This window comes from Heteronotia binoei, chromosome 21 (genome assembly GCF_032191835.1).
Source record: "Heteronotia binoei isolate CCM8104 ecotype False Entrance Well chromosome 21, APGP_CSIRO_Hbin_v1, whole genome shotgun sequence".
In the NCBI taxonomy this organism is placed as follows: domain Eukaryota; kingdom Metazoa; phylum Chordata; class Lepidosauria; order Squamata; family Gekkonidae; genus Heteronotia; species Heteronotia binoei.
The window spans coordinates 7410280-7423695 of NC_083243.1; the positions used below are offsets into that span (position 1 = coordinate 7410280).

At 43.5% G+C, this 13416-nt stretch overlaps 1 protein-coding gene across 1 annotated transcript in view; it reads left to right on the top strand.

Moving 5' to 3' along the window:
• The window catches only part of DDHD1 (DDHD domain containing 1), a 78088-nt gene that overhangs the window by 11845 nt on the left and 52827 nt on the right, over positions 1 to 13416 (top strand). The window contains exon 2 of the mRNA XM_060261280.1: positions 7669 to 7842. Coding sequence (XP_060117263.1) covers positions 7669 to 7842 — 174 coding nt within the window. The remainder of the gene's footprint in view (positions 1 to 7668; positions 7843 to 13416) is intronic.

Consider the following 13416-nt stretch of genomic DNA (forward strand, 5'->3'; position numbering starts at 1 on the left):
CATTCCGTGCAAGCTGTAAACAGAAAGGCATTTGTTCCTGTTGAAGTGTCTGCTTTATATGGGTTTCCAAACAAAGAGGTTTCTTTAATTTGGAGGCCTGAGGCATATGACATAGACATCCTCTTCTTTGTTTGGTTGTTCTGACCAATTTGTCCTGTTTTTTGAAGAAAAAACTGTTGACTGTTTTTTGAAGAAAAGTTTGCTTCCTTTTAATTTCTTTGTGCTTCTGTCTGCATTATCACATTTTATCTCATTGGAGGGAGACAAAGACAAATGTGTGTTCTTTTCTAGGCTTGATATAAATTATCCCTGCCGACACTGTAGATCCTTGTAAGTGGAGGCTTCCTCCAGGGCAGGGAGCAAAAGAGCCTACAAATGAGCTGGATTGATTTTGCGGTTGGTTTCGGTGCTTTTGCAGAAGTGTGGCAAGGCTTTCTGTTAATTTGTCTAATGGTTTTAGGCCTAGGGAGAATGTGAGCAAAGGTTTCTGCTGTCTAATAAGTTTCTGTTGCAGAACTTGCTGACTAGAAATGTAAGGGTGGCGGAGAGCAGAGATTAGAAATCAGCATTGTCTTATACATTTAGTCTGCATTTTTGTTTCCCATTTCTAGCCTGTCTTTCTTGTTGAGACTCAAGGAGGATTACAAAATTAGAGAACAATATGATAAAAACAGCACAATATGTTCAGCGATGCAGTAAAAATAGTTTACAAAAGTTAAAAACAAATGCACTAAGAACTGGAAAGTGCATACAATAGGCAGTGCACACAAAACTACCTACAAATTTCCCAGACAACCCTATTCCCTTTATTTTAAAAGCTTCTCCTGTACCGTTTAATTTTACAGAATCTGCGGAATGGTAAGAGTGAGGGTGTCTGCCTGACCTCAAACAACCTGTTCCTCCACCTGAGTACAGTAAGAGAGAAAACTCAGGTATGGGCAGCTGTTGCTCTTACCCCAACCTTTTTGAACCTGCAAGCGCATTTCGAATTCTGACCCAGCATGCTAGACACCATAAAATGGCTCCCGCAGGAGATGGAACCAGCACAAAACGATTGCCACAGCTGAACTTCAGTAACACAGCGTAAATCCTTGTGCTGCAGTGGCAGCTGCTGCAGGAGCAAAATGTTAAAAAACCTGCGCAGCCAATTGGAAGCCAAAGCCCTTCATGCCCCACTCGCATCCTAAAAAAAACCCTTGGTGGGTGCTAGAAAAGGTGGCAGTGGGTGTCATGGTGCCCACAAGCACCATGTTAGGGTACCCTGATCTTACCTGTTTGTAGAGTGTCACTTTGAGAAGAAGGAGTCAAGTTGCACCTTTAAGACCAACCAAGTTTTATTCGGAACGTACGCTTTCGTGTGCTCTCTAAGCACACTTCATCAGACAAGGGGATCAGGTATTGTGGGCTGGAATACATGCAGTTTGTTGATTAAGTATGCAGATTGATCACATGATAAACCAGTGTGGCTTGGCCATTTGGTCTGGATAGCCATAAAAGGTAATAAAGTCCTCTGCCAATTGGTGTTTCTGTAAATCGAGGTGAATCACAAAAGGACGTGTATTTCCTAGTTGTAGTCCACTTAATCTACTAGGAAATACAACTAGGAAATACATGTCCTTTTGTGATTCACCTAGATTTATATACAGGCGTATACTCTGTATTGAGATGAAACGTTCACATTAGCTTGTAGGTTTCATTAAAGTAATGGGTGCTACTTTAGACATAGTGAGAGTTAGATACTGTTTCAGCTAGCTGACCATGCAGTGGTCACTGCACAGCTATGTAAGTAAGTACACAACCGCGTTAATCCTTCCACAGTACAACACAACATCTCTGGATATCAAATGGCCTATAAAGAGGGCAGCCAAGAAGAAAGGAAGCACAAGGTTAAAACCTCCAGCAAGCAGTATAGAAATAGACAGATATACAGATAATCATGTAATTATGTCTAACCTAAGAGAATACTTGTGCCACACACACACACACACGCATATATGTGTGGACAGAATGGAGAGGATGTAGAAGACAGCAATTAAGATAATCAGGGGCATGGAGACCAAGCCCTATGAGGAAAGGCCTGAGGGATTTTGGGAAGAGAAGAGGAGATTGAGGGGGGACAGGATTGCTCTCTCGAAGTATTTGAAAGGCAGAAGAGGGTAGGGAGCTGTTCCTGTTGGCAGCAGAGGAGAGAACTTGCAGTCATAGGTTTAAATTAAGGGCAGAAAGATATTGGCTGGATATTGGGGGTGGGGGATTTATAGTAAGAGTAGTTGAGCAGTGGAATCAGCTGCGGGGAAGCAATGAGCTGCCCCTCTCACTGGCAGTCTTTAAGAAGTGGCTGGACAAACACTTGTCAGGGATGCTGTAGGCTGATCCTGCAGGGAACAGGGGGTTGGACTAGAAGGCCTACATGGCTCTTTCCAGCCGTATTATTTTATACTTTAGTACAAAACCCCATGATTGCCATTGCATTTCAAAAGGTAAAATGTGCGCGACTTGACAGTTTTTCATCATCTGTCCTAAAACACGTTGTAGAGTTGCTACGAATGAGTCTTTCGGTTGAGGTCGTTTTCTGTTTGTGTGGGCTTGCATGCTCTTCAGCTCACACCCACTCGGGTGGAGAAAACCACGACGTACAAGATGGTAAAGTAACGTATTTACAGACTGTAAGAGAAAAGAGAGATTTATTTTAAGTGTTTTTCAGTTCAGTATTATATTTGCCAATAACACTTTTTAGTAGACATACATTAAATCTGAACCGCTATCAAGACATTACTATCAGCATTCCTGTTCAAATGAAAGACTCTGTCCTCGAACTTCTTCGTCTCCGTGTCTTTTGTGCAGGCACACGTGGGACTGCTTCGGAGCCGGTCTGCCACGAAGGAGTTTTCTACAAGCCTCTAGACTCTACTGCTGAGTGCTCTCCCTCCTCTTTGGCAAAGGGATCATTCCCTCCGTCTTTTTTCTGCTGCTGTGGAGAGAGGGCATATTACAGCTTCACAAAGATTTCTTTGACCAACTTGTATGTTTTCCCTACCAACTTCTAATTCTAACAATCTAGATGGCACTTTATAACAAATACCACGACTGCTGCATGAAAACGGCACAAGACAATGAACACGATCAGTGCCTCATGCTTGGGCCAAGGGCATAATATGTCTTCTTGTTAGGCATGTAGCCTCATTACCTTGAAGGCATGTACAAAAAGGACTCTTTGCCTCAAAGCCGCTTTACTTGGGGCTCCCAAAACTGTGGGTTCCTCTCAAAAAAGGGCCAGGACAAGACAAGAAGTTAGCAGATCACCTAAGTCCACTTTCAGCAACATGAGTGGTCCAGAAACATGAAATATTTGCTCCCAGCAGGGCTTTTTTTGTAGCAGGCACTCCTTTGCCTACTAGGCCACACACCCCTGATGTCGCCAATCCTCCAAGAGCTTACAGGGCTCTTAGTACAGGGCCTACTGTAAGTTCCAGGAGGACTGGCTACATCAGGAGTGTGTGGCCTAATATGCAAAGGAGTTATTGCTATAAAAATAAGCCCTGGCTCCCAATCTTCAAATCATGGGGTCACCCTCAGGTAGACCTGTTTGTCTTGGCAAACACAAAATGCCAGGCTTTCTGCTTGACAGCAGCCATGGACAGCCTATCACTGGGACAGGTTTACATATGCAACGGTCCCCATGGCGCAGAGTGTTAAAGCTGCAGTACTGCAGTCCTAAGCTCTGCTCATGACCTGAGTTTGATCCCTGGCGGAAGCTGGGTTTTCAGGTAGCCGGCTCGAGGCTGACTCAGCCTTCCATCCTTCCAAGGTCGGTAAAATGAGTCCCCAGCTTGCTGGGAGAAAAGTGTAGACGATTGGGGAAGGCAATGGCAAACCACCCCGTAAAAAGGCTGCTGTGAAAACGTTGTGAAAGCAACGTCACCCCAGAGTCAGAAACGACAGGTGCTTGCACAGGGAACCTTTCCTTTTCCACACTCTTTATTATGCTTTCCCACCCTTCCTGCTCTCCCACTGAAACCAGACAACACTGCATGCATGTTAATAACTCTCCTATGACCCAGGAGGACATGGTTCCCAACTTTGTGGAGCCTGGCCAATGACAGAAGAATAACTCTACCTGCAACAGAGGACCTTCTCTCAGTTGGACTGGTCCATTGCCAGAACACAGAGATGTTACATCTCAACATCTGGTTAGTTTTACTGTAGACCAGCAGTCAGACAGGGTTGTGGAAGTTTTAGTGTCCGCATGCAAACTAGCTACCTGGAAATCCTATAAAGCTAAGTGGTGACATTTTACTACGTGGGTGGATTAGAGAAAGTCCTGCTCCTTATCAGAGAATTTTTAGTACCTCCTTTCCTTGATAGATTCAGGTCTAGCCACCTCCTCCATTTAGGCACACTTAGCAGCCACAGCAGCCTTTCAAATCAGGGTGGATTCTAAACATGTGTTTTCAAATGCACTAAGAGATTCCTTATTGGTTTAATTAACTTGTACCCACTGGTTAAACCCCCAGTACCTCAGTGGAGTTTGTATCTTGTATTGTCTCAGTTAACATATGAACCTTTTGAATCCATGGTTTCATGTAATCTTCTATATTATCTTATAATACAGTATTCTTAGTTGCAATAACATCAGCACACAGGATGGGTGGGGGAAATTAGTGTGCTCAGGTTCAACCCCCCATCTACTAGATTCCACAAGGATAAAGCAGTTTTGAGACCCAGTCTCAACTTTGCTCCCAAAGTAGTTTCCCAGTTTCACCTGTCTCAAGATATAATCCTATCAGTATTCTTCCCTGAGCCTCATTCCCTAGCAGAACAAGCAATGCATGCATTAGATGTGAGGAGAGCATTTGTTGTTTTATTTAGGTCATACCTCAGCATTCAGGAAAGGTAGCAACCTGTTCGATTGCTTTAAGGACCCAAACAAAGGGAAAGCAATATTGTCACAAACCCTGTCTAGATGGATGGTGACTGCAGTTAATACACTAGAGCAGGTTTGGAATGCACATATCCCTTAAAAGTGCATTCAACAAGGGCTTAAGCTTCTTCAGCACCTTTCGATGCAACCTTGACATCAGAGAAATCTGTAGACCCTCTCCATCGATGTTCATCAAACATTGCTCCCATCAGTGTAGATTCCAGGAGAGAAGCAGCTATTGGAAAAGCAGTGTTACAATCTCTGTTTCAGGTCCAAATAGACAGCCGTGTTGGTCTGAAGTAGTAGAACAAAATAGTCGATTGCACCTTTAAGACCAACTTAGTTTTATTCAGAACATAAGCTTTTGTGTGCATGCACACTTCTTCAGACGAGGAATGAGATACAGTAAGCAGAGCTACATATAGCTGGTGGGTTGGAATGCCAAGTGGTACAAAGTTAAAAACCAATAGCAGAATAGAAACCTGGGTCAAAAAGAAGGCATTTCTTTCCCAGAAGTTTCCCCAAACTTCTGGGAAAGAAATGCCTTCTTTTTGACCCAGGTTTATTAGCAATAGAATAATTAACAGGTATTCTCACATTCTGACATGTTACTGTTTTATGGTTTCCCACGCTAAGGCAACCCAGATCAAAGGTTTTCTGAATTTGTTAATTTTACTATTCTGCTATTGGTTTTTAACTTTGTACCACTTGGCATTCCAAACCCCACCAGCTATATGTAGCTCTGCTTACTGTACCTCATTCCTCATCTGAAGTAGTGTGCATGCACACGAAAGCTTATGTTCTGAATAAAACTAAGTTGGTCTTAAAGGTGCAATCAAAAGGTGCTCCTATTTTGTTCAATCTCTGTTTCATTAACTGGTCCACACCCACCTCCATGGTAAGTGAATTTGCTAATCTCCCACGTGAGACTGCACAGAAGGCACAAAGATGAAAACATGGTTGCACTTACCTGTAAAAGACGTTCATTGAGTGTCTTCTGCGCAGGCACACATCCCTGACTCCTGCGCCGCTGTGAGCCATACGCCTCCTCATTCTCCACTGTGACAGAGGACTGAGGGAAGAGTGTTTCATCTGCCCCTCATAATGTGCTCATTTGAGAGGGAAGGAATCTGCATTGTGCCAAGGGGGAGGGGGAGTACACAGCTGTGGATTCTGGAAGCTTGTAGAAAACTGCTACATGGCAGGCCTGCTCTGAAGAAGTTCCATGTGTGCCTGCACAGAAGACGTTCGATGAACATCACTTACAGGCAAGTGCAACCGCGTTTTCCAGTGCATTATGACTAGCTCCCATTTCTCAATTAGTTTATTATTGCCAGAACTCAGTGGTGAGTGATTGCAGCGTGTTAATGAAGACATTAATGTGAAATCCTGTATTTGCTTATACCATTCAGTTTGTGAAGGTGCATATATATCCAGTCATATCTATTATTGCATCAAGAATTTCTTTCCAGAACTGTTTGATAACTAAGCACTGCCAAAAATATGCGATAACACTTAATGCCTGGCACTGCCAGCAAATGTCTAACACTGTATTGCAGATGTGTCCCAATTTATATGGTGTCAGATGCCTTTGGTACTGGATTTTGTGGAGATATTCTCTCTTATCTTGATAAAATATTAGGCTTTTAGACCATGCTAGTTTATATTATCTAGTTCCTGCTTCTTTATCCTACAGGGGAGAATCAGTGACTGAGATGAATTGAATACTTGCTAAATTGGATGTACCATACCTGCTTTTTTTTTGTTACATACAGAAGCAGATCAAAGTACCAAGTGGTATCCCTGACAGTAATAGAACGTAGTCTACTTACAATGATGTCATACAGACAATAACGGTTCTTCCACAATCAGAAACTTGCCTTTTAGCCTTAGATAAAATTATCAGTGGGAAACATCTGGGTGAAACATGCTTGATGCTTAATTGAAATACTTTTGCTTGTGGTCTTAGGATTTTCAAGGCATGCAGAAAAGCTCAAGTTAATTGGAATTCTTCAGTAGTCACTGCCCCTTGGAATAAAGTGTAGATTTGCATGACTTGTTAAATTTTAGATCCATGAAGAGGGGAAAACACTACCTAACTTACTGTTTTGCAGTGTACTGATTTCCTCAAATATCAGAACTAATAATATCATTAACTTACTTCAAGTTCAGCAGATGCCTTGGAACTGCCCCATTAGTGGCTGGGAAATCTAAGGAAGAAGCAAGGAAACATTGGGAGAAGCTATATGTATGGTTAGACACTTAAGATATACTGGTGTGAACTTTTACTCATCTCTTAAGAGGTATACTAAAATGCAGAAAGGTAATCCAGTATAGATAGACAGATAGTTTAAATGACGACTTACAATCTGTGTAATATTTTACATAGATTATGAAGATACGGTGTAAAATGAACAATAATATCTCAACAACATTCTATTTGAAAGATTTATTATCGTGCAGACTGGATTACAATTGTATTGCTAATTGTATTTTCAACTTTCTATTTCCAACTGCCCTTTCCTCTTTTCTTTGGAAAATCAATAAAAACTTTAAATACAAAAAGGAACTGCCCCATTAGCAATCACTGTAGAAGCAGTTCAGTCCCGGCTCGAAGGCAAGATCTACTGCAGTCAAACTATAACAGTCAAAATGAGCTTTGCCCCGACAGTGTAATTTCTTATTGTGATATTTTGCTAGTCTGCAATCCTAAAATGATTGTGTTCCTTGCCTTTTTTTTAATATAGCGACAGAAAAGATTCCTGTGATGCGTGGGCAGTGGTTTATTGATGGCACGTGGCAGCCCTTAGAAGAAGAAGAAAGTAACCTGATAGAACAGGAGCATCTCAGCTGTTTCAAGGGGCAGCAGATGCAGGAGAACTTTGATATGGAAATATCGAAAACCCTGGATGGAAAAGAGGGTAAGAGAACTTTAACGAAGATCCTGTACTGTTTCTTTTTATAGCCTTTTATGTGCAAACATGGAGTATTAGGTATGATTAACCATCACCTTGCTTTAGTCTAATCAAGGGCTGTCATATAGAGGATGGTGTGGAATTGTTTTCTGTGGCCCCGGAAGGTACGACCAGAACCAGTGGGTTGAAATTAAATCAAACGAGTTTACAGCTCAACATCAGGAGGAACTTCCTGACCATTAGAGCGGTTCCTCAGTAGAACAGGCTTCCTCAGGAGGTGGTGGGGTCTCCTTCCTTGGAGGTTTCGAAACAGAGGCTAGATGGCCATCTGACAGTAATGAAGATCCTGTGAATTTAGGGGGAGGTGTTTGTGAGTTTCCTGCATTGTGCAGGGGGTTGGACTAGATGACCCTTCCAGTTCTATGCTTCTATCTGACAATTTGGCTCAGCACATTTGCAGTGTCTATAATCCTGTGTAGCAGTAAAAAAAATTACACAAATCTATTTGTTTTTCAAACCAGTTTTTCTTATATGAAGGTGTATGTTGTTGTCCTTGGTATTCTTTGTTGAATCATTGATTTTGTCCCCTGGGAAATGTTGTGACTCACTTTTTATAAAATCCTGTCAGGTCTTCAACGGTACCCCAGTTGGACCCCCATTCTTGTATCTTTTAATCCCAGATTTTTCGGTGGAATCACTGGATGTTTTAGTTGCTTCATTGTAGAACAAAGTGCTGTTTTTACATGGTTAGGCCATGAGTCTTGGGTTTTGAGAGTAATAACCAGTCCCCTTTTAGCATGTGTGTGTGTGTGTGTAAACCCCAGGCATTGTCTGTAATTGAGCCATTTATCTTGTACCATAAAATCAATTGTTATGAGTAAGCTTTTCGGCAGAGCTGGCCCGAAGCTTGAAGGTGGTGGGGCAGGGATGTGGCTTTGTCTGCTGCTCACGCGGCTTCCCTTCTGCCTGCTGCTCCTTTCATTGATCTGCTGCCACCAGCTTTCTTCTCTGTCTCCCTGCTGATGCCTGAATCATTTGCTTTGCCAGGCTGGGACTTTCCTGATAGGTGACTATCAGAGGGGAGCATCTGGTGACTTGGCCTTTCCTTCCAGTCTTGGCACTATTCATGGCTAGTAATGATTTTTAAAAATTCATTCATTTCCTGCTTTTCTCCCAAATACATCATTCTCCTCTTCTCTCCCTGTGAGGTGTAGGGTTAGGCTGAGAATGTGTGACTGGCCCAGGGTCACTGTGAGCTTCTGTGGCAGAGTGAGGATTCGAACCTGGGTCTCCCAGATCCTAGTCTAGCTACTAGTAACACCACGCTGACTCTCATTAATGAACCTGTCCTCTATGAATTTGCCTAACCGTCTTTTACAACCAGCTTGTTAAACCCTGTCCGACAATTCCAGAAAATGGACAAAAGAGGAGTTCCCATTTCAGAACCCTTGTTGATACTTCCTCCGTAGAGATTAATAATTCTCTCTTTAATAATAGTTTCATCGATCGTTGTTTGACTCATACTGATTCCCCACTAGCCTTGCCCCAATCTCGCACTGCTCTTCTCCGCGACGTGTCCAATTTCACACAAGCTGCTGCGGGATTGAAACTTGCCCCGCCTCTTTTCTGCAGCAAGCAGAAACCGGTTTTCAGAGGATCTTGCTTGCCTTGGGAAAGAGGTGGGGCAAGTCGCAGCCCCGCGGCAGCTTCCACAAAATCAGACAGAAGCGCCGCGGAGAAGAGGAGCGTGAGACCGGGTCTAGTGGGGAACTGGCTTCAGTTCTTCCAAGACCTTTTTTTTTTTTTTAAAGTTCTCTTTCTCACAATGAAAACTGACACAAACCATTCCGTTTCTCTGCAGTCTTCCTGTCTCTCTTTAGCACTCCCTTCATTGCTTTTCCATGCACCTGCCTCTCTGGCTGGTGCCTTGCTTCTGATGCATTTAAAGGAATTCTTATCGGCTTGTTTTCAGCAAGATACTTCTCATTCTCTTCTTGCTTGCTTCATCATCGATTTGCATTTGTTTCGCAAGCAGCACCATGCCGTCTCATTTGCCTCGTTTGGGTAAAGTTGCTGCAATTGAAATAAAGTCTTTCCTTTACAGCTTCTTTGACTTTGATCATTTATTACCCTGACAGCTTCTTAGAACTAGTGATATCCTTCCTTATCTACTGGATACATTCTAACTGAGCTTTCATTGTTGTGAATTGAAATAATTGCCAAGCACCCTGAAGGGATCCGTCCTTTCTAAACTTTCCCTCTGAATTTCCTTTTTGACAAATTCCCTCAGTTTTTAGAAGTTTGCTCTTCTGAAGTCAAATATAGTCATGTGTTGGACTTCTTGGGTAGCCTCCCATTCTCAAATGTTGAATTGCATGGCACTGCAGTCACTGTTCCCAATCAGTGCAATAACACAGCCCGTCCCACACCTGGTCCCAAGCAGTGTTCCCACTAAGCTGAGTTAGTGTGAGCTAGCTCACAATTTTTTAGCCTCTAGCTCACACATTTTTTGTCTCAGCTCAGCAAAAATGGCCCTAGAGCAAGCTAATTTATGCAGTCGCTCACAACTTAACATAAGAACATAAGAGAAGCCATGTTGGATCAGGCCAATGGCCCATCCAGTCCAACACTCTGTGTCACACAGTGGCAAAAAATTTTATGCATACACACACACTGTGGCTAATAGCCACTGATGGACCTCTGCTCCATATTTTTATCGAAACCCCTCTTGAAGCTGGCTATGCTTGTGGCTGCCGCCACCTCCTGTGGCAGTGAATTCCACATGTTAATTACCCTTTGGGTGAAGAAGTACTTCCTTTTATCCGTTTTAACCTTTCTGCTCAGCAATTTCATGGAATGCCCACGAGTTCTTGTATTGTGAGAAAGGGAGAAAAGTATTTCTTTCTCTGCTTTCTCCATCCCATGCATTATCTTGTAAACCTCTATCATGTCACTCCGCAGTCGACGTTTCTCCAAGCTAAAGAGTCCCAAGCGTTTCAACCTTTTAATGCCAGGAGCTCACAAAGTAGAATTTTTGCTCACAAGCCTCCACAGCTTAGAGGGATCATCGGTCCCTAGTATAACCAAGGACCAGATTCAGTATCACCTCCCTTTTACTTAAGCACCATAGACCAGCGGTTCCAGAGCAAAATTATTTACCGTGTCTAGAGATTTGTCTATTTCTCATGACCTGAACAGCCATTAGTCCAGCTAAAAGTGGGTAGTTGAAATTACCTGTTGTTACACCATTTTCTCCTTTCTTTATTTCAAGACCACCCTATATTTTCAGTTGTGTAACCATGTTGGTCTGAAGAAGTGTGCGGACACATGAAAGCTAATACCCAGAATTAAACTTCGTTGGTCTTAAAGGTGCCACTGGGCTCAAATTTGACCCTAAATTTTGGTCAGGCAAGCAATCCTATGCCATTGATAGTAAGTTTTGTGCTTGGTATTTCCTCCCATAGCTGTTTTGTGGACAATCTGTTCTTCTAGTTTGTTGAAATTAGTGTGGCATTAAAGAGACACTTCACATCTTTTGGGGGGCAAGGGGAGGGTAAACCAATTGTGCCAAAAAAGTCTAAAAAAACTGTTGAAGTGTTTACACAAGGCAGCCTTTAGAAAGCAGAGAGCTGTACTGTTTACATGGAGAAAAGCTATTCATTTTAGCCGTGGGGGTGGGGAATGGCTCTCGAACAAGCTCATATACTTTGCCACAGTTGTGAGTCCCGCTTCAAAATTCTGTGTAGAGGCAGGGAATCATTTGTGCTTCTTTTGTGTGTGTCTGTGTGTGGTGTAATGTTGTTAACACTTGAGGCTAAGAAGGTGGCGGTCAAGTACCACAAAATGTTCCCATGAGCTGAGTAGGCCCTTATGCAAGTGATGGGCTTGCATCATAGCACCAGTTCCTAGCAGGGTCAAGGGCCCACCTGTCAGCCTAGGACAAAACCCACAGGCAAGATCTAGATAGGCTGGTAGGGCAGTGCCAACTAGGGGGAGCTGCTGCGATGACACACATCAGAACAAAGAGAATTGGACAGTGTATGAAACAAACTGCACCGAGTAGTGTACCTGTGCGTTCCTGGAGGGAAAATGTAGGTTGTTAGGTAGGAAGTAAAAGTCTGGGACCTCCAAGGTAGCATTTTCACAGGTGCTGCCTCTTCCATGTGTAGAGCTAGTGTAGTGTAGTGGTTAAGAGTGGTGGGTGGATGCTGATCTGGAAAATTGAGTTTAATTCCCCATTCCTCCAACTGAACCAATGCTGGTTGACCTTGGGCCAGTCACCGTTCTATCAGAACTCTCTCAGCCCCACCTGCTTCACAGAGTGCCTGTTGTGGGGAGAAGAAGCTGCTTTGAGACGCCTTAGGAGAGAGAAAAGCGGAGTATAAAAACCATCTCTTTTTCTAGAGCCCCCTAGTAAGGCAGCGATTAGGGATTTCAGTGTGTATGAGACTGTGGTGGTGGGAGGGCGTAGATGTTGGGCACTGGGGAACATTTGGGAAGAAGCCAACCCTGTACTTAATGAAACAGGCTCTACTTGAACTGATTTGGAATCAAGTGGCTTGTGCTTAATGTCAAAGATTGCACAGTAGTTTGAAACCGGCTGCTGCAGGGAAGATGCCAAGAGCCGGAGAAGATTCCATTCCGGACAATGAGTCCTTGAGAGAATGATGATAGGCTAACTGATCTGGTTGATACAGAAGGGGTAGAATTTGTCAGTGAGAGTGTTTCAGTAGCAGCAGCAGGGTCCAGGGACTTCACTGAGCAGGATTCCATTGAAAAGCTAGTTTGATGCTATAGTTCTTTGTTTAAAAAACTTGTCTCTTTAGTGGAAAGCCAGTTTGGTGTGGGGGATAGGTATGCGGACTCTGATCTGAAGAAGATGAAGATGGATTTATATCCCGCCCTCCACTCCGAAGAGTCTCAAAGCGGCTCACAATCTCCTTTACCTTCCTCCCCCACAACAGACACCCTGTAAGGTGGGTGGGGCTGGAGAGGGCTCTCACAGCAGCTGCCCTTTCAAGCAGCTGCCCTTTCAAGGACAACCTCTGCCAGAGCTATGGCTGACCCAAGGCCATGCTAGCAGGTGCAAGTGGAGGAGTGGGGAATCAAACCCGGTTCTCCCAGATAAGAGTCCACACACTTAACCACTACACCAAACCGGCTCTGGGAGAACCGGGTTTGATTCCCTGCTCCTCCACTTGTAGCTGCTGGGATGGCCTTGGGTCAGCCATAGCTCTTGCAGAGCTGTCCTTGAAAGGGCAGCTTCTGGAAGAGCTCTCTCAGCCCCACCCATCTCATGGGGTGTCCGTTGTGAGGGAGGAAGGTAAAGGAGATTGTAAGCGGCTCTGAGATTCAGAGTGAAGGCAGGGTATAAATCCAATATCATCTTCTTTCTCTTCTTCTGTATAGCTTTCTCAGTCTATATAGGGTGGATAGTGCCGTCTTTGTCCTAGCACCTGTTCTGTGATGAACTGCATAGAAGAGGTGACATTTTATAAGACTTGGATAGGTGTGTTGGAGATGTAAGCAGCTAAGAGCAAATTCAACACATGCCTTAAGGTTATGTCTGATTATCATGCC